General features: G+C 43.4%; 1 protein-coding gene across 1 annotated transcript in view; it reads left to right on the top strand.

The window, feature by feature from the left end:
- The window catches only part of EMB1211 (MORN (Membrane Occupation and Recognition Nexus) repeat-containing protein), a 31,008-nt gene extending 5,304 nt beyond the window's left edge, over window positions 1-25,704 (top strand). Inside the window, exons 2-11 of the mRNA XM_087683274.1 lie at window positions 20,359-20,430; window positions 20,540-20,629; window positions 20,775-20,945; window positions 21,044-21,134; window positions 22,534-22,596; window positions 22,698-22,764; window positions 22,914-23,017; window positions 23,096-23,222; window positions 23,318-24,120; window positions 24,219-25,704. Coding sequence (XP_087539400.1) covers window positions 20,359-20,430; window positions 20,540-20,629; window positions 20,775-20,945; window positions 21,044-21,134; window positions 22,534-22,596; window positions 22,698-22,764; window positions 22,914-23,017; window positions 23,096-23,222; window positions 23,318-24,120; window positions 24,219-24,629 — 1,999 coding nt within the window. The 3' untranslated portion in view covers window positions 24,630-25,704. The remainder of the gene's footprint in view (window positions 1-20,358; window positions 20,431-20,539; window positions 20,630-20,774; window positions 20,946-21,043; window positions 21,135-22,533; window positions 22,597-22,697; window positions 22,765-22,913; window positions 23,018-23,095; window positions 23,223-23,317; window positions 24,121-24,218) is intronic.
- Window positions 25,705-26,111: the final 407 nt, after the last annotated feature.

Here is a 26,111-nt window from a genome sequence, read left to right as displayed (position 1 = left end):
GGCAGAGTATGTGGCTGCCACTAAGGCATGCAAGGAAGCTTTATGGCTTTCACATTTGGTGGGAGAGCTTGGCATCACAGAGTTACCTGTTCTCCATTGTGATAGTTAGAGTGCTATCATGCTAGCACGGAATCCTGTCTTTCACGCAAAGGCAAAGCACATATAGGTGAAGTACCACTTCATTAGAGATGTACTTGACAGCAAGAGCATTGAGCTTGTCAAAGTGCATACAGATGATAATCCTACAAACCTTCTCACGAAGGATCTTCCAGCAGAGCGGTTTGCTCATTGCCGCAACAGATGATGGGAGTTGGATAGATATATGTATTTCAGCTTTGTACATACCTAGAGTTAGTTGATTCTTTTCTCCTCTTAAGGCACATTGCCTTTAGGTGGGAGGTTGTTGGGAATAAAGGCCCTCGTGCCTTTAAATATGCTCGGGTGTGAACACACCCGTAGCACTTGTACTTACACATATATATCTATCTAAAAACCTAAAGGTACACACTCGTCATTGTACCTAAAAACGAGCTCACTCTCTACTCTGCTCTATCTCACTCTCTCTCTTGCCGCGCTTGACGAACACCTACTGTCTTGATCTTTGTGCCTGACCTGACGCTACAAGATTTTGGATAGAGGCTGTTATGATAGTTGTACACGTGAATAAATTGGTCACCGAACAAGTCTTTTTGGGGGGGGGGGGAAAGAGTCATTCAAGAAGTGTGTTCGTGCAAGCCACCTTGGTATGCACACTTGAGAGTGTTTGGCTATGAGGCTTTTGTGCTTATATGCAAGGAACAATGTAGCAAATTGGAGCCAAAGTCCTATAAATATATTTTCCTAGGATATGGTGACGAGGGTGAAATGGGGTATAGATTATGGGATCCTGAGAAAAGGAAAATTGTATGCAGCAATGACGTTATCTTCCAGGAAGATGGCATGCATAAATAGCCCGAAAAGACTGAGGAAGTCAGAATGGTTGTCTTCCGAGAAGATACTTGTAGGACAGCAAAGAGTGCCTGTTGTACAACAGCAAATATTTGTTGTAAATGACCCTACAAATGCAGGAAATGATGCTGAAATTGATGAGCAAGAAGTTGCCCATGATAGACCTCAGTTTCAACAAGGAAATATGCTATTAGAATAGCCGAAACAAGCAGGACAACATGCTGAACCATTTGAACAGCAAGCTGTTAATGCAGATTTGCAGGTTGAACAGCCAGCAAACACTGATCATTGGGTTGGTACGTTGACCAGAAATACCAAACAACCAAATAAGTTTGTTCCTGGTGCAAATTATGTTGTTGATTATGTCATGTTGACAAATTGTGGTGAACCGTCATACTTCAAAGAAGCAATGGTCAGAGAGGACAACAAGAAATGGCATAAAGCTATACTGTCAGAGATGGAATCTCTAAAGAAGAATGGTACTTGGAATTTGGTGCATTTGCCCAAGGGGCAGAAAGTCCTACTATGCAAATGGTTTATAAGATGGTCATTTTTGGTTCCTTGTCAAAGTACAAAGCATGACTTGTTGCAAAAGGGTACAAGTAGGAACATAGGATTAACTTTGACGAGATCTTTTCTCCTGTAGTCAAGATGGCTACTTTGCAAACCATATTGGGCTTGGTTGCATGTGAGGATATGAAACTCATACAAATGAATGTAAAGACTGCTTTCTTACATGGTGATTTACATGAGGACATATATATGCAACAACGAGAAGGCTTTGTGACCAAAAGGCAGAAAAAGATGGTATGTAAACTCAACTAAAGCTTGTATGGGCTGAAACAAGCACCGTGTGAATGGTATCATAAGTTTGATACATTCATGCAATCTCAAGGATTCAAAAGGATTCAAGTGGATCATTGCTTGTATACCAAGAAGGTAGCAAATGGTAGCCTCATTATGTTGGTTTTATATGTGGATGACATGTTGATTGGTGGTAGGGATGTTAATGCTTTGGACACATTGACGCAGAACCTACACAACAGTGTTGGCATGAAGGATCTTGGTGAGACAAATCACATTCTTGGCATGCGTAAACTTAGGGACAGATCAAAAGGTCATCTTTATTTGTCACAGCAAGAGTATGTATGATGTATCCAAGATTTTGTAGTGTTTCAATATGGAAGGTTAGAAAGCAATTGATGTATCATTGCCTTCTTATGTGAAACTTAGTGTAGAGGACAATCCTACATCTGATGATGAAAGGGCTGAAATGGCCAAGATTCTGTATACTTGAGTTGTGGGTATCTTGATGTATGCTATGGTTGCTACACGTCCTGACATAGCATTTGCGGTGGGACTCGGGAGTGGTTAGCAAGTACATGGCACATCCTGGTAGAAAGTATTGGGAAGTAGTGAAAGGTATCATGAGATATCTTAAGGGCACAAAGGATTTGTGCATTTGCTTTGGAAAGCAAAAGGCATCTGTCGTTTGCTTTACGGATGCAAACTATATTGATCATGTTGACTTCACAAAGTCTACCTCAAGGTATGTATTCATCTTCACAAGGGGACAGTTTCTTGGATTTCCAGGTTACAGAAGTGTGTTGCATTGTCTACTACAGAGGCAAAGTATGTGGTTGCCATTGAGGGATGCAAGGAAGCTTTATGGCTTTCATGTGTGGTGGGAGAGCTTGGCATTATTGAGACCCCTATACTCCATTCTAATAGTCAGAGTGCTATCATGCTAGCACGGGACCTCGTTTTTTCATGCAAAGACGAAGCACATACATGTTAAGTATCACTTTATTAGATATGTACTTGACAGCAAAAACATTGAGCTTGTCAAGGTACATATAGATGATAATCCTGTAGATCTTCTCAGAAGGGTCTTCCAGCAGAGTGGTTTGCTCATTGTTGACAGATGATGGGAGTTGGATAGTATATGTATTTCAGTTTTGTATAGACACCAGACTTAGGTGATTCTTTTCTTCAACCTTAAGGCACGCTGCCTTTAAGTGGGAGGTTGCTGGAAATAAAGGGCCACCGCGCCTTTTATATGTGCTCGGGTGTGAATACACCCTTGGCACTTGTACTTTACATATATCTATCATAAGAACCTAAAAGAACTCTCATTTTATATCCTTACATCGTGCATCTTACACGCTCTACTCATGTTTTTCTCTCTCTCTGCCATTGCCATTGCTGACCATCGCATCTCCACTGTGTATCTGACACTCGTGTTTAAGTTAGACTAATGCAGTTTTAGCTCAACAGCCCCTCTCAAGCATAAAATTGAACCATGAGAAATAAGCCCTTGTATTTATTTTTCTTTTACCCTAAGGCATCCCACCCCAAAGTAACTAGGGTATCGAGCAAAGAGTGTGTGCTGGTTGCCTAGTGACCTACCAAGACTACAGAGGCGATGATTATCTTACCAAGGGAGCCCAAGTGATTACCCCAGAGAGGCCAGGGCATCGGTCCAAGGGTACTTGTCGGCTGCCCGAGGGCTTACTAAGTCCTTCAAAGGCAGATGGAATCAACAATGGACTTTTTTTTCCCAAGTGCTTTGTTATAGTTTATCACAAGATTTAGCAGAGGGTTTTAAATTAGTGTTTGTCCCATTGAGTCATTGTGCCCCGGCCCCCAAGGTACTTGAATAAGGGTGGGTAGCCCCACTACCTTCATAAGTTAAGTAAAACAATCCCATACACTACTAGAATAAGTGCCTAGGGATTCCTAAGGGTGTGTGTGCCAATCATATGGAGAATATGTGGAGAGACAAGCAATATGTCGTGTGAGTAAGCAAGACAAGCAAAGCTAGCATGCAAGCATAGGAAAAAACTGCCTTTGGAGACTACCATGTGCAACGCCAAGAGTATGATGGATCTAGAGTCAACCACTCCAAGGGTGACTAAAAAGGGATAAATGCGCATAGATATATGTTTACACAAACAAAATGCCAAGGCATGGGATAATGCAAAGAAAGGTGCAAGTTTTCATGCTCATGCAAAATGCGATGCAATTGTGCCACTTGGAGATTGCCCTTGCAGGGGAATTGTTCACTTGTCCAAGTGCCCTTTTACAATCATGTCACTGTGAAAATGCGAATGAAGTTACAAATGTCCATAATGTACAATACAAAATGTCTGAAACAAAATTTGGAAGCATCATCATTGTCACTATCAAGAGAAGAAGCCGCCTCTTCTCAAAGTGGAAGAGAAAACTGTAGATGCCTCTTCTCACCATCAGATGGTAGAAGGAGAAGTAAGCACCCCTTTGTCCCCAAAATGTCGATGTCGATGGGAAAAAAGGAGTAGCATCCAAAGAAGAAAAGTGAGATATAGGTCTAGCTGAAAATTTGTGAAATGAATAGCCTCCAAGGTGGCCTCCAAAGTGGCAACGATGAATCTTGGAAAAGAAGGGCCACCAAAAGATGCAACCATGGGAAGGAGTACCAAGCGATCCAAGGCTTCGCTAGGTGGTAGTTTTGTAGAAGCAAATGTTAACCTAAAAAAGGAAGTAAAAACAACCACATAAGATTATAAAACATGCAAACCTCGACTTCAGTGGTAAGTGCAAGTGAGTGCTATGGATAAATGTGAATGGGACTTCCACTACCAAAACGTAGACATGCTAAGAATGTAAGAAAGTAAAAGGAAAAATGTGCAACAAAAAAGAGAAGATAGACTAGAGTGTCCCTTACAAGGATCAAGTTATGTGTAGGTGCAGAGTGCAAAGGAGTCACGATCAATATCATAGAGATCTGAACTGGAGGAAGGCTCCACAACTTGCTGGGCCAAATGGTCTTGAGAGAAAGTGGGCTCAAGTGCTTCTAGTTGCGAACTCGAAGGAGAGGGTAACTCGAAGTAGGAAGGGGACTCAACAAGTTGGTCCTCAAGAGAGGCAATACATGCTCGAGGATAACTGACGTCCACAACAGTAGGATTGGTAGACATTTCGGACAACTCCTCAAGTAAAGAGGGAGTAGAAGAACCAGTTGCCATCTGAGCAGTGGGTCTACCCTACTGTCTCAGCTGTGGAGGGGGGGTTGGAGTGATTGCACTAGATGGACTCGAGACAGAGTCTTGGGCGAACTACCCTTAGCCTTTAAATGACACTCCTTGTCAAAGAGACTAGCCTTTTGACAATGTTGATAATATCGAGTTTTCTTTGATACATTTTGCTACCCAAGTTTTAGCTTTGATGGGGAAGTTTCTTGTGACTTACTAGCTTGGTTTGGATTTGGATGTTGATTGGAAGGTTGAGTTTGCTTGCTCTTCCCTTATTGCCCCTTCGGAGAAGGTGCAACAAAGGCCCCCTCTGTGGAGGACGTGACATGTTCCATGAAATTGATCGAATAGCCGAGTGTAATGCAGTAGCTAATACTCAAATTCATAGAATGTGGGCATTTGAGACATTGAGATTACCTGCTACACAAAATGAAAATATTTTCATTGCAGCTTATTAAGAAACAATGTAACTTGATCGCCAAGGAATTTAGGGATCCTAGTGGTTAGAACTTAGTGAGTAAATGCCGATACTCAGCCAACTTTGACCTTTAAGTTATCCTTATCAGTGATAATGAAGTTTTGAAGCTCATGATCGAAGTTGATATGATGAGTTCGACCTCATGCCGCATAATGGTCAACGAGATGGGCCCAACGCTTAAGAGGCAAGGTCAAAGTGTTGGAGCTGTGAGTGAGATTCAGGAAGGAGACCTTGCATCAACGCAACGATGGCTATGGCATTTTTGCTTTTCCAAGAGTGATAAACCTCATATGGATAGTAGTGGGGGTCAAGTTGAGGTTCTTGGTGGAGGACAAGTTCCCACAAACCTTGGAAATCCAACACATGTCTCATCAAATTGGACCGATCGGTAAAATTCGACTTGTTAAAATGAGTCTTGACTGAAAAAGTATACTTGGCAGATGAGGATGCTATGGGAAGCTGGGGGGAAATAGATGGGTGGTGTAGAATATGGAGGTGGATAAGGTGGATTTTGTGGGAGAGGAGAGGGGCAAGCGAAAATAGGCTGCGAGTGTCCAATGGGTGCAAATTGATGCGGAGGCCCTGGAACATGATTGTTTGCATAAGGTGTCAATGGGGAAGGTGGAGCACTGGGACACGTAAGCCAAATGTTGATTGGGGAATGTAAGAATGTCTAGTCGGGCCACTAGGTAGGGCCATGGAGGCAAACTATGGTATCAATTGGGGGATACTCAGATATGTTTGGGATGCACTCCCAAAGGGATACCTAGAAAGTGTTTTTAGGGAGAGGGAGGGGGGATTGAGGCTCCTTCATGGAGACGCTATCTAGATAGGGGGAAGGTGTCCTAAAGGCTGTCCCTAAGTGTGCCAATCCCCCAAGGTGTTGTGTGGTGGAACTTGTGATGCACTCAATGGAGGCTAAAAGGAAGGTGCAATGGAATGTGAGGGTGGGATAGGTGGGAGCCCAAAAGGATTTGTGATGGGTGTGAAAGTGGACAATAAAGTGGGTTCCTTTTGTTCATTAAATGCATGAAATTGAAAAGATGATTGTGATGAGGCTTACGGATGCATCTACTTCAGTTTGACCATGAGAAACAAAATCATTTGAAGGAAAAGGAGGTGAAGGGATAACTTACAACTTCTGCTTTCATTTGAATACCTTCTTTTGAGTTCAGAAATAAATATCTGTCTTTTTCATTGCTCATAAACCAAAAATTATGGATAGTCCCTTCATCAAGAGGATCTTTCAACATTTTGTAGTGACGGGTCGGCACGAAGTGTAGTGACAGGTTAGGCACGGAGATTAAGACAATCAGTCGTTACTTGCAGCGAGAGACAGAGAGAGTGAGAGAGAGCAGATCAGAGAGTGAGCACCTTTAGAGGTACAATGAGGAGTGTACCACTTTAGGTTTTTAGATAGATATATGTGTAAGTATAAGTGGTAAGGGTGTGTTCACACCCGAGCACATTTAAAGGCACGAGGCCTTTATTCCCAACAACCTCCCACCTAAAGACAATGTGCCTTAAGAGGAGAAAAGAATCAGCTAACTCTAGGTATGTACAAAGCTGAAATACATATATCTATCCAACTCCCATCATCTGTCGGCAATGAGCAAACCGCTCTGCTAGAAGACCCTTTGTGAGAAGGTCTGTAGGGTTATCATTTGTATGCACTTTGACAAGCTCAATGCTCTTGCTGTCAAGTCTATCTCTAATGAAGTGGTACTTTACCTGTATGTGCTTTGTCTTTGCATGAAAGACAGGATTCTGTGCTAGCATGATAGCACTTTGACTATCACAGTGGAGAACAGGTAACTCTGTGATGCCAAGCTCTCCCACTAGACTTGAAAGCCATAAAGCCTCCTTGGATGCCTCAGTGGCAGCCACATACTCTACCTCTGTAGTAGACAATGCAACGCACTTTTGTAGCCTGGAGATCCAAGAGACTGCTCCTCCTGCGAAAGTAAACACATACCCAGAAGTGGACTTTCTGCAATCTGCATGACCAACATAGTTTGCATCTGTAAAGCCAACAACAGATGCCTTCTACTTTCCAAAGCAGATGCACAACTCCTTTGTGCCTTTGAGGTATCTCATAATACCTCTCATTGCATCCCAATGCTTTTTGCCAGGGTTTGCTATGTATCTGCTAACCACTCCCACTGCAAAGGCAATGTCAGGATGTGTAGCAACCATAGCATACATCAAACTGCCAACAGCTGAAGCATATGGTATCTTGGTCATTTCAGCCTTCTCATCATCAGATGTAGGGTTGTCCTCTGTACTGAGTTTCACATATGGAGGCAATGGAACCCCAATTGTTTTTTCCCCTTCTATATTGAAACGTTGCAAAACCTTGGAGACATACTCCTTCCGAGATAGATAGAGTAAGCCTTTCGATCTATCTCTAAGTATTTGCATGCTAAGAATGTGATTTGTATCACCAAGATCCCATGTCAAAGCTGCCATGAAGACTTTGCTTTAGTGAATCCAAGGCATGAGTATCCCTGCTAGCAATCAGTATGTCATCAACATACAGAACCAAGATAATTAGGCTGCCATCTGTTGCCTTCTTAGTGTACAAGTAGTGATCCACTTGACTTCTATGGAAACCTTGAGATTGCATAAATGTATCAAATTTATGATACCATTCTCTTGGTGCTTGTTTCAACCCATACAAGCTCCTTTTGAGTTTACATACCATCTTTTCTTTCCCTTTTTCAACAAACCCTTCAGGTTGCTGCATATATATGTCTTCATGCAGATCACCATGTAAGAATGCAATCTTTACATCCATCTGTATGAGCTCCATATCTTCAGTAGTCATTTTGACTACACGAGAGAAGATCTCATCAAAGTCAATTCCATGCTCTTGCTTGTACCCCTTTGCAACCAATCTTGCTTTGTACTTTGGTGAGGTACCAGAAGTGACCATCTTGTAAACCCATTTGCATGGAAGTGTTTTCTGCCCTTTAGGCAACTGCACCAAGTCCCAAGTGCTATTTTTCTCAAGAGATTTCATATTTGACAACATGGCTTTATACTATTTCTTGTTGTCCTGTCTATCCATTGCTTTCTTAAAGCAAGACGGTTCACTACAGTCTGTCAACATGACATAATCAGCCACATTGTTTGCACCAAGAACAAATCTATTAGGTTGTCGAGTAGTCCTAGACGATCTCCTAACCCAATGATCATTGTTTGTTGGCTGTTGAGCATTTTTAGCTTGCTGTCTTGGCATTTCAGCTTGCAAATCAGCATTAATAGCTTGCTGTCCTGGCTGTTCCTGCACATGTAGTGGCTCATTATCATGGGCAATAGCTGGCTGATCATTTTCAGCATTATTTTCTGCAATTACAGGTTCATTTACAGCAGGTATTTGCTGCTGTATAGCGGGCACATTTTGCTGTCCAAAAGGTATTTCTTCCTGGAATATAACTCTATGGGCCTCCTTAGTCTTTTCGAGTTGTTTATGCATGCGATCTTCCTGGAAGATAACATCATTGTTGTGTACTACATTCCTTTTCTCGGGATCCCACAGTCTATATCCCATTTCACCCTCGTCACCATATCCTAGGAAAATGCATTTATAGGACTTTGGCTTAAGTTTGCTGCGTTTTTCTTTACGAATGTGCACAAAAGCCTTGCAACCAAATGCTTTCAGGTGAGCATATGAAGGTGGCTTGTCCGACCACGCTTCTTGGGGAACTCCCCCCCTCCACCCAAAGACCTGTTTGGTGACCGATTAATTAAGCAAACGGCTGTCATAACAGCCTCTGCCCAAAAACCATGGGGTAATGCAGCATGAGACAGCATTGTACGGATCTTATCCTGTATGGTCCGATTCATCCGCTTTGCAACTCCATTTTGGGGCGGATTATGAGGGGCAGTGAGCTCCCTTTTTACCCCTTTGCTGTCACAAAATGCTTGAAAGGCCTTGGACACATATTCCCCACCATTGTCAGAGCGAAGACATTTAAGTGTCTTATCTGTCTGATTTTCATCCAATGCCAATAATTTTTTAAAGTTGTCTAGCACTTCATTCTTGCTACGAATAGGGTAAACCCATACCTTCCGTGTGGCATCATCGACAAAGGTGACAAAATATTTCTTTTCCACTAAAGATAATCATGGCATTTGACATACATCCAAATGTGAACAGAGACGGAATCTGCGCGTGTCACCGGTCTGTAATCTGCGAGCAGAGAAGTGTGGGAGACTGCTGGAGATGTCGGCTATTTATAGCCAGAAATCTGGAAAAAATAGGGTGCAAGAAAACTGCCTGTCGGCTGCATTTAATGCAGCCGACTGCCTGCACAGGTTGGACTGCCACGTGGCAGTCCGATTGTGTAGTTTGACTGCACACTGCTGTAGAAGTCCGATTGCACTTGCCTGACCTGCCTGGCTGTGATCTCTAACACCCCCTCTCAGAGCCTGGGCAAGGTAGAAGCCTGAGGGATCTGGAATGTCTCCGAAGTAGAGCCTGGGGAAGTGCCTTCGTAAACAAATCCGCAAGATTGTCCTCTGTCTTGCAGTACTCCACAGTGATGGTCTCATCCAGAAGCTTCTCTCTGATGAAGTGGTATTGGATCTCTATGTGCTTCGTTCGGGCATGAAAAACAGGGTTCCGTGCCAAGGCAATGCAACTCTCATTGTCACATTGTAGCAAAGTAGGACGAGTCTGGGGGCACCCAAGCTCCTCCAATAATCTCCGAAGCCACACAGCCTCACATGTGGTGGAAGACGCGGCCCGATACTCCGCCTCAGTAGACGAAAGGGCCACCGTGGGCTGCTTCTTGCTACTCCATGAGATAACACCTGCACCCAAGGTAAAACAGTAACCTGTAGTAGACCGCCTGTGGTCGACATCATCGGCCCAATCCGAGTCGCTCCAACCTGCAAGTACAAGATCTGAACCATCTGTCCCTGCGGGATAATGAATCCCTAAATCAGACGTCCCCCTCAAATACCGAAGTATCCTCTGAGCAGCCTGCCAATGCACCGTCTTAGGTTCTCTCATGAACCCTGCCAAGAGTCCAACAGCAAAACAAAGATCAACCCTAGTGTTGAGAAGCCAAATCAAGGACTCAATCAACTGACGATAGCAGGAAGCATCTGCCCTAGGAGAAGCTGAATGGGAAGTGGCCTTCCAGTTCGGATCCATAGGAGTAGAAAGGGCCCGACAATCCTCCATCTCAAAAGACACCAAGAGCTCCTGTACATATCTCTGTTGAGAGATGAAGATCCCCCTCTGAGACTGATAAATCTCATGGCCCAAAAAGAAATGGAGTAGACCCAAGTCCGTCATCTCGAACGTCCGATGTAAAGCTGACTTCGTCTCTTGGACCTGTTGTTCATCATCACCTGTGACAATCAAATCATCAACATATAAGAAAAAAAGCACACAACCATCCTCGGAAGTGTGAACATAAAGCTGCGGATTGGCCTTGGAACGCCGATATCCCAACTGAGACTGGAGGAACGAATCAATCTTCTCGTTCCATGCACGCGGAGCCTGCTTGAGGCCATACAAGGCCTTCTTCAACCTGTGGACTTTCCCATCTGAAGATCCAAAGCCAGGAGGCTGCTCAACATAGATCTCCTCCTTCAAATCACCATTGAGGAAGGCCGACTTCACATCCAACTGGTAAACAGGCCATCTCCTATGGCCAACCAAGGCAAGAATAGCTCTAATGGTCGCCATACGAGCTGTGGGGGCAAAAGTATCATGACAGTCAATCCCTGGGCGCTGTGCAAAACCTTTAGCAACAAGGCGAGCCTTGTGCTTATCCAAAGAACCATCGCTAAGGCATTTGGTCTTGAAGACCCACTTGACGCCAATCACCTTCTTATTCGGGGGGCGGGGCACGAGTAACCAAGTGCCATTCCTCTCAATAGCCTCCAACTTGGCTTCCATAGCTTTCTTCCATGGTGCGGACTGTAAAGCCTCCTTCACAGAGGTGGGCTCTCGATCCTGCATAACACGGGTCATCAAACAATAGTTAGAGCAAACAAGCTCCGTAGAATGTGCCTGGTGCCGCCGTGACCGCCGCAGACCATCTTGCGGTCCCCACTCCTCAGGAACCCCCTCGATCCCTGAATCACGGAGTGTGTCACGGGCCCATCGAGGAGGAGGCCGAACCTCCCCTCGTCTCTCTCCATCAGCTGAAGACTCTGGAATATCCACCGGTGGTAACTCCTCAGGGGTGACCGGTGGAACGGTAGACTCTGTGTCAGAAACAGAATCATAATCAAAAGGCACAAGCTCCAGTGGAACTGTAGAAGGAGCCCAACTCTCCCCTGGATCTCCAAGAACGGGATGCTCCTCACCCGTTGATATGGCCGGAACCTCCACAAACCGCACATCGCGGCTAGTGTACACATCCCGCTTGACGGGATCATACAATCGATAGCCTTGGGACTGGGAGCTGTAGCCAACAAATACCTGTCTTCGGGAAGCTGCTTCAAATTTATCACGGTGAGCCTTGGGAATGTGAACATAGGTATCACACCCAAAGACCCTAAAGTAAGAAACATTTGGCTTCGTCCCAAAGTAAGCCTCAAACGGGATCATCCCTTCCACGGCCGAAGTAGGGGATCGATTAAGGATGTGGACTGCAGTAGCCACAGCCTCAGCCCACAGAACCTGAGGGGTCTGTCGGTGCTCCATCATGGTGCGCGCCATCTCGATCACATTGCGGTTCTTCCGTTCAAGAATGCCATTTTCTTGAGGAGTGTTGGTATTGGCAAACTCTTGGTGAATACCTTTATCTGCACAAAACCGAGCAAACTCATTAGAAACAAATTCACCGCCCTTGTCGGAGCGCAAGGTCTTCAACTTCTGGCCCGATCGGTTCTCCTCAAAGAGAAGCCAATCCTTGAAGTGTGAGAAAGCTTCTAAATTTAATGCCAAAAAATAGGCCCATGTCATCCTGCTGTAGTCATCTACAATCAGCATGAAGTACGAGCTCCCACGCAAGGACTCATTCCTCATAGGGCCACATAGATCCGTAGATACAAGCTCCATCGGTGAAGTAGACCGCCGTGAAGCTGTGCGGGGAATGGCATCCCTATGCTGCTTCCCCCGAATGTAGGAGACACATGGCTGTTGGCTTACCACTATATTCGGCAACCCTCGAACAAGCTGTCCACGTGACGCCCTCCGAAGATAATCATAGTTCAGGTGACCAAACCGAGCATGCCATAACTCTGACTGTGACTGAGAGGTAAGAAGAAGAGTAGAGAGGGCGGTGGAAGACTTCAATTTATAAATGCCGTTCTCCTCATATCCGGATGATAGAACCTTCCTCGATCCACGATCAAGGACTCGCACCGTAGTACTGTCAAACTCCACCAAAAGGCCAAGGGAGCAAATCTTATGAACTGACAGGAGATGGTACCCTAAGCCTGGTACATGCAAAACCTCTGAGGTATGGGTACCACCTCGTCCATCTGGAATAAGCTGCATCTTACCCCGACCTGCAATAGATACTGAAGAGCTATCTTCAATGAGAATCTGCCCACGCGAGGGTCGCAACTGGGCAACACCATCTGATGAAGGAGTCATGTGCCGGGAGGCATCACTATCAACGATCCACTCTCGAGCCTGGGGAGCCGTCATCGCAGCATCAGAAGCATTCGGTGAAGCGTCCTCAATGACAGCTAGATGAAGAAATGCAGCTGATGAGGGTGCAGCCACCGCTCCAGAATCCTTGGTGTCCTTCTTGTCTTTGTCAGGGCAATCCTTCTTCCAATGGCCAGTCTTTCCACAAATATGGCATGTGGATTCTTTGTCCTTGTCCTTCTCCTTGTCCTTCTTGGACTTGTTATCCCCCTTCTTCTTCTTTTGGTCCTTCCCCTTCTTCTAAGAGGCTTGACCTGTCAGCGCCTCCGACTTGGAAGCATTCTGTCCCTTTAACTGTTCCTCTTGGTCCAAGACCATAGGAACCAACTCTTCCCACCGAAGAGTAGACTCTTGCCCCGAAGCAATAAGGGCAGAGTAAAATGTACCGAATCGTGGCGGCAACTGGGACAAAAGTGTGATCGCCATGTCTTCGGAGGAAATCGGCTTCCCCGCATTCTGAACCTGCATCTGAAGCTGCCTTAGCTTGTTAATGTGCTCCCGCAGCGAAGAAGACTTGTTTACGGACAAAGTCCGCATCTATACCTCCAAAGAAACCCGCTTCATAAGGGTCATCCGATTGTACATCTGATCAAGCTCCAGCCATATCTCCCAAGCCTCCGTCAAGTGCTCGATGTGAGCGATCACGGCTGTAGTACATGATAGAAAAAGAAAGGAACGAATCCTGGCATTCAGTTTGTCCCAATGAGACTGAGTCTTGGCCAACTCCGCACGAGCATCGGAAGAGAGTTTGGACTCATCTCTTACCGAGGGCCGGTCGATCTCCTCCTGTACCAGCTCCGCCAAATCATAGGACTCAAGGATAGCCAACATCATGATGGGCCAAATGCGGTAGTTGTCGCCGTCGAGCTTCTGATCGACTGGAACTCCAAGTCAATCTCTGTAGACATCTTCACGTGTAATGCCTTCACAAACGCAAAAGCAGCCCCCTCTGACTGTGAAAACTCAGCCTGCTAAGGCTCTTCCGCGTCCTGAACCTTCTTCACCTGCCGGAGGCGATGAAAAAGCAAAACCTGCACTTGTAGGCTGAAAACTCAAACTTCCTCCGCGTCAAACAGCAGTAAACAGCAGCAAATCCACCACCTGGACTCCTTTCCTGCGCGCCCACACTCGCTTCAGCCTTGTTCCAAGGCACAGCCCTCCTGTCTGCCCTCAAACGCAAAAAATGCAAATTTGTGTCGCGATAGAAACTCCTCTTCAGGTTGATTCTGTGCTCAGTCAGCCCTCTAACACTGCTCTGATACCATGTCAGAGTGCAGCAGTGCGGAAGCGTAGGACTGAGAGAGAGAACACAGAGAGAGAAGAGAGAGAAAGAGACAGTGGAAGATGAAGATCTGCTGTATAAAGTGTGCTGAATACAAAGATATGCAGATATATACACGGGCGCAGTGCGCTGGACTGTGTGTCTCCACCTCGATGATGCAACCTGTTGTTCACCTTGAAGTCTGCTGCAGTCTGCACTGTCTCCTGTCTGAAATCTGTGAACAGAGACGGAATCTGTGCGTGTCACCGGTCTGTAATCTGCGAGCAGAGAAGTGTGGGAGACTGCTGGAGATGTCGGCTATTTATAGCCAGAAATCTGGAAAAAATAGGGCGCAAGAAAACTGCCTGCCGGCTGCATTAAATGCAGCCGACTGCCTGCACAGGTCGGACTGCCACGTGGCAGTCCGACTGCACACTGCTGTAGAAGTCCGACTGCACCTGCCTGACCTGCCTGGCTGTGATCTCTAACACAATCATGTTTAAAGTGACCCTTCTTACCACAATGGTGGCATTCAACATCTTTGCGACGTGATTTACTACGTCCCTTGCTATCAGATTTGCCTTTCTGCTGTGATCTGCCCCTAGTATGCAAAGCACCAGAAGACTTATTGGATGCATTGTTCTGCCAATTCATTTTTTCCATGAGTAGAGCACTCTCTACATCAGCATATAAAAGAATCGCATTCGAATTGCTCATAGCAGTCTCGAATGTATCCCAACTCTCTGGAAGAGTGCAAAGTAAGAACGTAGCCTTAAATTCTTCATCAATCAAAAACTTCGAGGCAATCAACTAGCTAAAAATGGAGTTAAACTCACTCAAGTGAGTAGACATTGCTGTACCCTCTTTCATATGCAAATCCATAAGCTTTTTCAGCCAATACACTTTGCTTGCAGCACTCTTCTCTACATACAGTTCTTCCAGTCGAGTCCATATAGCATATTCAAAATCCAAACCTTCAATGTTAAACAACAAGGTATCAGAAATTGATAGCTCGATGGTTGAGCGTACAAGCTCATTTAACTCATCCCAATCTTCTTGTTCCATGTCCGCGGGCTTTGCCCATTTGGTTTTAATCGGCTTTGCCTGCTTCTTTTGTAGCAAGATATTGTAGCACTGTTTTTGCCAAACTGCAAAGTTATGTGCTCCTTCAAGCTTCTTTATATGCATGAGATTATTGTTATCACTGCTGCCAGCCATGATTTTCAGCCCAAATGTGACAAAAAAAATCAGCAAATGCAAGCCTAAACTATCACCCAAGTGACCAAGGTACAAACAAGTACCAACAAGCAATAAATGACCACGCAGAAGCATAGATTTCAGATCTGCAATTAAATTTTCAGAAGCACCAAACCATGTGCTACATCATTCTGCAACTGATTACAGCTGTTCCAAGGGCATATGCATCACATTACATGAGAAATCCCAAATTTTAGTTACAATTTCTGTTGTACATGTACCCACGGGCGTAAAATTTGACATGCACTGTCAAAAGTCCCAAAATTTTGTGCTCAAAGCATCAACCACACATTTGCATTTTCTCTGTCATGCATAGAACAGGCCAATTTTGCCAAAATAGAGCAATTTCAGCAAAACCCCCAAATTTTCCAAGTGTTGGATGTCCAAATTACATGGAATTGAACCTGCATGTACATAAAATGACCAAATGGTGCACAAATTTTGCCCAAACTGCAAAAGCTCCAAATTGCCCGGGATCCAATGTGCATCAATGTTGAGAAATTGGGTAAATTTCAGCCCAATTTGTGCATGTACATGAAAAGCCCTAAATGTCGGGGACAAAATGTCATAAATTCTTGTAATTTTTGAGACAGATATCATTGTTGTATCTTGCTCGCACCAAATCTGGACAAATCCCCAAATTTTCCAAGTCCTGTGTGCACTAATTTCAGTGAAATTGAAAGAATCTCACTAAAATGTGAAAAGCCCCAAAATTCATGGGCAAATGTGTACCGACTTTTCAATTTCTAAGTCAGATTGTCTAGTTTTACGTTAAGATCCCCGAATTCGGAAAAAGCCCCAAATTTTTGGGCCTAAATCTACCCAAAATCTTGACTGTGCCTACACGCACGAACGCCCGTTAGTGGGCAAAGGACTTGTTTGCAGGAAACCTTTGAAAAAATTAAAATTTTGCAAAGGGAAAATGACGGATTTGTTCCCCTTGACCAGTCGCAGTCGTCATGACTTGTTGCTTGCAATTGGGTTGTAGAAAAAAGTGCCGCCTGATTACGCCTACGGCTCCCGCGAGTCGCCTGCAGTCGTGTTTTTCGTTAGCATTGCAGTTGTCGTGTACAACTCCCGCCAGTCGCGTCTTTGAACCGTGCAACGTCTGTCGTCAGCATTACCACGCTGCCACGTGTACTCCCTGGTCTGGTCGTTGCCCGCTGGTATTCAACTTGACGCTGGTTTCCTAGTCAGCTAGATTGCCTAGTTGCCACACACGCTAGTTCCTTTTTAGCGCGACCTGAGCTGCACAAGCCTTTTGTCCGACGACCTATTCAATGGCTGCCTGCAAGACCTGTCGACTGTCGACTGTCGACTGTTGCTTGTTGAGTCCACTTGAGACTCCTGCAACAACTGAGCTGTCTCTTGCCTGCTCTGATACCAGTTTGTAGTGACGGGTCGGCATGAAGATCAAGACAGTCGTCGTTCATTATGTGCGGAGAGACAGAAAGAGTGAGAGAGAGCAGAGCAGAGTAGAGAGTGTGTACGATTTTTGGGTACAATGACGAGTGTACCACGTTAGGTTTTTAGATAGATATATGTGTAAGTACAAGTGCTAAGGGTGTGTTCACACCCGAGCACATTTAAAGGCACGAGGGCCTTTTTTCCCAACACATTTTAGAAAAAGAGGAATCAACATGAATAGATGTGTTTATACTGGAAACTGGAGTAAAGATGAATGATGGAAGTGGTGTATAGTCCATGCCAATTTTCACTTGTGGATGGCTAGCCTGTGGTGGAGATTTTGTCTCTTTGTATGGTCATAAGTTCATGCATGGAATCTATAGGAGAAAACTCATTTTTATCTTCAATCTGCTGCCAAGCCCTATGCATAAGTATAAGATTGTACTCCATAGCTGAAATTTTGTATGGTTCGTGGACTCCATGGTAGTTTGAACAGCCGAAATCTCATATGGTCCGTAGACTCCATGGTAGTTTAAAGTCTACTATCTCTCTAGCCATGCCAAATCTATTAGAGGCAAGCTGGGAGGCTCATGATTGATTGTTTCTAGACATATTTGATTCTAGAGACTGAAGCGAAGTGGAAATGTTTAAAGTCATTTGACCCTTTGTTGTTCTTGCTTATGCGGATGAGCTTTTTGATCAAAGTGCTAGGTATCTCAAAGAGAACTTGGCTTTGATACTATGTAAAGAAATGCTCTAAACGTAGAAAACACAAAACCAATCATATGACAAAGTACAAACTGATAAACACAGAATACAATTAGGATTAGGATAACTCAAAGACAATGAACACAATGAATAATGAGGTGAATGACTACTGAATATACAATGCTCATGCAGCTAACACACTGCAGTGAATACTAAACCTTGAACTCTCGTATCTCTAGGATCAAGGCAGAGGTTATGAGCTGAAGAGTGTGTTGTACTTGGAACAGATAGTGAAATGCAGCAAGGTAGTCTTCGTGTGTTGAACATCGGCAAATGCACCTCAAGAAGTTGGATGTGATGTAGACAACAATGGGCAGCTTCGGATGAGATGTATCCTTTGAGAACGGGGTGTGGGTAGTGAAGCTAGAGCGCTTGAAACTTGCAAAAATGAGATTGAGGGAGAGTGGTAGGCTATATGCCTATTTATAGAAGCTTGCAAAAACGAGATTGAGGGAGAGTGGTAGACTGTATTTCTATTTATAGAAGGTTTGAGACACCCAAATTAGGGTTTTGTATGTGGGATACAATAACTCTCTAGGATCGTGTTCTTTTTAAAATAATAAGGTTTCTTCATTAATTAAGCGTGTTTTGGGGCTGTTTAAGTCAGGCTAATGCAATTTTTGTTCAATACCCCAATGGCAATAGGCCATGGAAAAGGAGCTAGAGAGCATTGACCAAAATGAGGCTTGGACCTCGGTGGATCATTTCAGCCATAAGAAAGTCATAAGGACGAAGTGGATTTTTAGAACTAAGCTAAAAGTTGATGGGACTTTAGACAAGTACAAGGTTGTGGTGCAAGGGTTTTGATGGAAGCAAGGTATTGACTATGAAGAGACCTTTGCTCCTACTGTGCAGTTGACATCATTTCGTTTATTGGTTACGCTCACCGCTTACTACGGTTGGTCGACTTATCCAATGGATGTTACAAGTCCTTTTTTGAACAATTATCTGGAGGAGAGTTTTAGAACTAAGCTAAATGCTGATGGGACTTTAGACAAGTACAAGGCTCGCCTTGTGGTGCAAGGGTTTCCGTAGAAGCAAGGTATTGACTATGAAGAGACCTTTGCTCCTATTGTGTGGCTGACAGCATTTTGTTTGTTGGTTGCGCTTGCCGCTCGCTATAGTTGGCTGATTTATTTGTTGGATGTCAAAGTGCCTTTCTAAACGGTTATTTGGGGGAGGAAGTCTACGTGGAGCGGTCTCTTGGATTTTCTTTTGTTGACCGGAAGGATAAAGTCTTTTTCTTGTGGAAAGCTCTTTATGTGGTGAAGTAAGCACCATAGTCTTGGTTAGAGAAGATGGATGAGTTCCTTAGAACTCACGGATAGCATGCTACCCTTTATGATCCAAACTTATATGTCTGTATTGCTTTAGAGGGGGCTAGCTATATCCTGCTAGTCCTCTTCCACCACCCAGCCCCCAACCACTGCCGCTACGTGGTCTACAGCTATTGCCCAGCCTCATCGTTGCCGGTGATCAATTGCCATCATCTTTAGGTGGTTACATTGCTTTGTTTACCAGTTCCAGCCCTAAAGACTCTTGCATTCTGGTTTTCAGCCTGTTGTCCTTCCATTCCAGCATCGACCTGATTTGCATTTGCATCTATAGCAAGTCTTTTTTGCGTTTTCAGCACTTTTCTTCATCAGCCTTTGCCGAGACTGGTGGTTATTACACTCGGGATCTGTCTTCGGTAGATGACACACATTGACACCTCCCTCAGCCCGCTTCCACGAGAGCCATCAGGTGTTGGACAGCTTTCTCCTTGATCATTCTGTACATTCTCTCATTTATTTATAGCATTGATTCATTCACTTCAGCACTCTCTTTCTTCTCTGCTTGTGCTTTTTTATTTTGTGTTTAGGGTTTGCGTTTATTGTGTTATTATCTGAGTTATTGTGTTTCAGCCGTGCTTGTACATTTTGTGTTTCCTTTGTGCAAACCCCAGTATATCTGCACAGAGAACATGTCAGCTAACAACTCTAGGGTGCTCATGCAATTGTGGTAGTTTGACAAGCATAATCTTGAAGATAAACTTCAATCCTTTTTAAATGAGGGGCCCAATATTCAATCCTGGCAGCATCAGTCCAGTCTCCAGTTCCTGCAGTAAACTGGGCTGACCTTTCATAGTTCAAACAGTTGGAGAGAGTAGTGGGAATAGCACACATTACCTGTAGCAGGATTTTTTTCATTTTAGGAAGTTGCTGTCTACTGTTGTGTCCTTATGGACTTATTAATCCAACTGGATTCATTAGTTTCATTGACTGGCTTTGACTTGTGTGCCACCGACTTGCAAATGTGAGTCTTACATTGAGAATGAGATACTCAATGTGCATATGTGTACAGATTCTAGGATTCAGCAGTTTGGACACCAGCCCTCTCTCCCACTATCTTACCTTTTGCATGTGCACTTGTGCGCTTGTTAGGCATTTCATCAGCTCTGCAGGTTCATAAACCCTGGCATGTTGCCAACACGTAACATCTAAGTGTGTAACGTGATTGATGTTGCTTTGTATTATATATATTTTTTTGTTATTCTCAAAGGTATGTTCTTTGCGTCAAAGTGAATCTAATCCATGCTAACTATTTGCAAATTGTTCTGCAGCTATGAAGGTACTGTGTGGGATGACATGGCAAGTGGGAAGGGTGTATACACCACCACATTAGAACTTTGCAGGTGAATTACAATGCAAGCTTGTCTAAGATTAAGAATAGGGGACACTGTTTTTGCACTTAAAATAAATTGAAGTATCTCATGTTTCTTGTGGTTGTAATTGTTCAAAAAGGTATGAAGGAGAGTGGCTCTTCAACATGATGGAAGGTCATGGGGTCTTGGAAGTGGATGTTCCAAAATACGAACCTTTACCCGACTCCCGGTCTTTATTATTCCCCCTTCTTTTGTTAATCTCTATGTTTTTGGTTACAATGCTTTTGTAACTAAGTTGTATTTCTATATTTTATTTGTATTCTGAATGTGAACTTATTTATTAGCTGCTTATTTTGGATGTGGTGGTCACACAGCCTTGCAAAGAAGATGAAGCAGAAGGGGGCAGTTTTGAAAACAGACTACATGGATCCAGATGATAGGGAGTGGCTTAAAATGGATTTTCAGGATCAGATTGCACAACGTCCAGCTTTTTTTGAACCATTTGAAGACATAGAAGACTGGATCAAGGAATTTGGTCAAAAACCGTAAGTGACAGGTCTTGTTTTAATTATTGGTGTTTTGAGTCAATTTGTTTTAATTTGTTTTGTTTTGTTGAGACTGCTGATATAACCCATTGTTGTAGTGAAAAGGGGCGTTATAAATACTCAGGGCAGTGGAAGCACAGCCGCTTTCATGGATGTGGGGTGTATGAAATTAATCGTCGACTTATATGGGTAACTCCAAATGTTAATTTACTCCACTGCATTGGGTTAATTCTCTTGGTTTTTGGGTTGTCTTTCTGCTGGGGCTACAAAAGAGTATACAATGGCCTTGCGGATGTTCAATGTTTGGTTCTTGACTGCAGTGCTTCCTTTTATTTGCTACTCTCTATTAGTTGATGCTTGCGCCTGCCTGTCATGGAAAGACTTAGTGGCATCGTTGTTAGGGACAGAATCACATAGAAAGTATAACTGGCTGAATACTTGTTGGAAAATTTCTCAATGAATTGACTCTAGTCAGACTCATATGAGGAGAGAGTCAAAAGTTTCCTTCAGCTTGTTTTCTATTATTAAAATACACACCCTGATGTGTGGAGCTAGTTGCTGTCAGAATGGCAGTGGTGGAAGAAGGAACTTGCAACAGAATGATAAGAACAGTGAAGGGCAAAGGCGAGGGTAATGAAGAACTCAACACTGATGGTGAAGAAGGCTGTCACAAGAGGAAAGCCCTTGCACGGGCATAGTGTGTAGCTGCAGGAAGGGTGCTGGGAGTGATGAGGATTGAAGGTGGGAGACACAATGAAAATGTAGAGTGAAGAGGTGTGCCCAATTCATAGGCAGCCAATAAATAGGTGCACATGACTAATCAGGTCCAGAAACATGGGTACGTCCAAAAGTAAGGACACTAGCCACAAACTGACTAAAATGGACCAAACTGGCCTAAAGTGACCGTGATTAGACAGTGTTCGTAATGTCCCTGGCTGACCATTGTTGTGCACACCAGGAGATGACCGTGACTGGTAGCAGTTCCTTGTGGACCACTTACCTGCTTAACGAGTCCCGGGGTGATATTTATTTATTTTGATTACTCATGCACAATGCTTGATGCTCTTAAAACACATGCACAAATTCAGATGTTTGTAGAGTCTTCTGGAAGATAACAAAATCACTCAAAAGGCATGAGAAAACATCAAAAGGCCACACAAGTAGCTTCACTGTTTTCCTGAACTGTTATTAAGGTATGTAGCAGCATGATGTTGATGTACAATGTAACTTTTCTGAAGGTATCGAGCAGCATGATGGTGATGTACGATGCATTAGCTATTATAGTGTGATGAGGTACCGTGTATGCAGGAGGGAGACAGATGCAATCCTCAAATTTATATTGAGCTGTAATACCTTTTTAGGTTGTTGGTCTATTGCTGTAGTCAGGGCAAGGTTGCACCCAGTGTGACCCAAGCATTTCATTGTGTCAGTATCTGTGCAGAGTATCTAACGAGTGATTATAGTTTAGATTACAGTTCTCCCTTTTTATTCAGGAATTTGCACCCTCATGAATGGGTCAGTATAACACTGCTCCAAATAGCAAACAGCAAGGAAGAGAATTTTGATTATCATGTAAATGTGTTTATAGGGAAAATTTTATTTTGGGGAAATGTTACCAGACCCTGAAGAATGCACATTGGAGATGTGTGAGGTAAATCTGCCAGTTTGCTACTGCTATTCTGAAGTCTTTCTGCCTAAATCTTTGACAGTAAGACCTATGCATCAGTACAAATCTTCACAAGCTTTTTGCAGTTGCACTCATCCTTGGCAGAGGTGGCTGCTGCAAAGGCAAGGATGTTCGTTAACAAGCCAGATGGGAGTATGTGCATTTCCTTAAACAATCTTTCTGCCAGCATTATATCCATTATTCTTGAGCAGCTCATTTTGTCTGCATTGATGAACGGTTAACCCTTGGTAACTTATTTCTTATTGTAATTACCATGTGTATGTCTTGCTTTTCAATTTCAGTGGTCAGAGAGGTCAAGGGTCCATATAATGATCCCTCACATCCATATATGTATGAGGAAGAGGATCTTTGGATGGCACCTGGATTTATAAATGCTTACTATGAGGTGGTTCTTGCTTATGTGGATGGACATCTTTCTTTGTGCTGCTTTGGGATTTTTATTGAAAGTTATGTTGAATGTTAGGTTCCTGAGGAATGGAAAGTATATGTGGAAGACCTGGACAAAGAAAGGGAAATGTGGCTGAATTCTTTTATCAAGGCACCATTTGTAGTTCCCATGCCGCCAGAGTTAGAGTACTGGTGGTCACAAAGTAAGATGGGATTGTTGTCATAATATCTCTGTTTGGTCTTACTACTTGGGAGAAAACGTTATTATGCAATGTATTGATTCCACTGGCTGAAGCAGATGATGAGTTCGTTGTTTTGGGAAACACACCTTCTGTTTCTGGGAACCTTAATCCGGAGAACGTAGAAAGGGCCAAGAAAGATCTGCAAGGCGAAGTCTTACTGCACGTTCCATCTGGCCGAATTATAAACTGGGTAGAGGATGATGAAGGGCATCTTCGTTTTTTCTTACAGCCTGTTGACAAAAAAGAGGTGCAACCTGAAGCAGCTATACCATTACCACTTGGCTTTGATGATTATTTCAAAGATGAAACAGATGTGAGCTCAAAAGATGCTCAGAAGAAGAACTTCTTTCAGAAGTTCCAGGATGCGTGGAAGAACTCAAGTAAAGAAATTGAGGAGTCGAGGCGTAAGAAAAAAGAAGAACTTGATGAAAAATGGAAACAGGAAGATGAGGAGCAGAAAGTACAGCAAGATATGAAGGCAATGGAGAGGAAATTAGCATTTAGGATCAAAGAAGAAAAAATCATGGCCCGCTATCAGGAAATATATGAAAAGGCAGCAAATGCTAAGAACGAGTCTCTTGATGAGGAGGAGCAGGATGAGGAGGTTTCTCCTGGGCAGTCAGAAGAAAATGTAGAGGCCAAAGATGAGGAAGGTATGGAGGGAGATCAGGACAAAGAAGATACCAAGGAATCATCTAGTGTACCTGATGATGAAGATCAGGAAGATGACGACGACAAGAAGCCAAGGAGTTTTGGCAAAGTGGCCATGGTTGACGATAATGTGCAGGAAAAACAAAAATACAAAGGGTGGGGCCGTGGATTTCCAACAGCTTTTGCATCCCTAAGCTTGGGACAGATGGTAAGTTGATATAATCTACATGTTTGCTATAGGTAATTTTCAGGACTCCAATTGTCTAAATGTGCATGTGCATGCCTATTTCCACCTTTGCACACCAGGTTGTCTCGGGTAAAGCGTGCAAATCAACCTTTTCTGAAGCGATAGCCAACTTGGTAGTAAAGCCGCTGAGCCAAGAACAAAACCAAAGCAAGATTGTTCACATTGAACCAAAAAATTCTTCAACACTTTCGAGAGTCAGTTTTCAAAACCCCATATCGTCGTCATGTTGTGAAGATATCAGGCTCACAGTTGCTCATGGTAGTCGGCGATATACTAGAGCTATACACAAATCTGTGGTTAAGGGTGGCATCACCTGTAATAGGAGTTTGGCAGGCAGAAAAGGCGGAAGATCCATCAATAGAAATTGCAAGATGGATAGAGTGGCCAAAGTTGCATCTTGCAAGCCACAGAGTTTCTGGTCCAAACCAGAGTTTTGTTTCATGTCCTTAGCAGTTCCTGTGGAGATGTGATAGCTTAGACTTGTTCCATTCTTTCTAATTTATCAATTTTGACGATTGACAAATTTTTGGATTTAGCATGTCTTCATAGAATAGCAAGGGTAGAATGCCCTTACGGTTGTCGGAGCAACAGATGGGCGTTAAAGCCTCCCTGTTTTATTAATGCAGAGCATGATACGATTCTAATAATGACACTTGGCTGGAAAAACCATGCTGACAAGTTTCTGGAATGCTGTTCTGTTCTGCAATGAAGATTTGTTGGCTTGAATAAATCTTTAGAGAGAAGAAAGGGAGCTGGGATATTAAGTGGACGATTATTGTAGATGGAGGGGTTCTTGTGTAACGTTTTGGCATACAGAGAGTCCTTGCACAAGTTACATAGTTCTCAAGATGTACCTTAAATGATCCTTGTACAAATGCACATGTCGTTCAGTTTTTTTATGGCAAAGCATTATGAGATCTTTTGCTCTTTGACAGAAGATGGTTGGGTGACATCAAGGCATGTTCCAGTAATCGATGATGGGGTTTAGTGCGTGTCCTGACCATAATGTTTTAGAGTTAACTATCTTCAATTTTGTATATAGGCTTTCTTGTGGATTGTCAGCACATGATCTTTGACTATGGCCTAGCAAATGTCTACTATGCAGCAGTATGTATTTCCTATCAGTTGATCAAGCTCCCTTGAGGAATGGATTGTGATGAAGCCCAATCAAATAAATTCTTTACTCCCATAGAAAGAAAAGTAAAACGATTGAACCTTAGTACTCAGTGTTTAATTGAGATTACTCTCAAAGTGTTTGGAGCAAAGGGTGCAGTTTGAGGAGGCATCTTTCTTGGAGACGTGTCCCTTTGTGCATACCTTAGTTATTGACAAAGATGTAAAAGTTTGACCGCCTGTCTTGCTAGTTCAAAGATGAATGGAGGAGGTGCAGTGGCCCAATTGTAACCATTTGGTGTAATGACTCTCTATGTAAGTGACATACATGAACTCTTTGAAGTGTCACAAACATGAACAAGCCCACATGCGGTAGTGGTCATGTCATGTTTCTCAATATGTTGTTTTGGTCATAGTTGCAGTGTCATAAGTATATTTGGCAGTTGTTGGACGATTGATACTCAGATGTTGCTTGATGTGAAAGGTGTTTGTGGTGGGTTTGTATAAATGTGGAATTGCAAGGGGTAGATTTTTATGGTATTTTTGTAAAGTGATTTGGATGTCATTTTGCAGTAAAAATGTTTGCATGTGTTTGTATGTCCATGTGTAATTGAATGCCTTCTATGTCAAGATCACCAAGGACTATTGTGTATGTGTTTGTTTTGATTCTTTTTAATGTCTCTTGTAGAATGGATATAAAAGTAGTGTGTGTTTGTTGGGTGGTTGCAGATCGAGATTGTTGCTATAGTATTGTTACTTGTTGCGATGATTATTATCAACCTAACCCTTATTTTACCTGATTGTTTCTTTGTGGTTCTAATTTTGATATTGCTTTTGGA

Source organism: Lygodium microphyllum, chromosome 8 (assembly GCF_053477565.2).
Source record: "Lygodium microphyllum isolate KBCC chromosome 8, Lygodium_microphyllum_v1.1.10, whole genome shotgun sequence".
Taxonomy (NCBI): Eukaryota; Viridiplantae; Streptophyta; class Polypodiopsida; order Schizaeales; family Lygodiaceae; genus Lygodium; species Lygodium microphyllum.
Note: the sequence above shows the minus strand (reverse complement) of the source record. Positions and strands in the feature narration are given on the sequence as shown.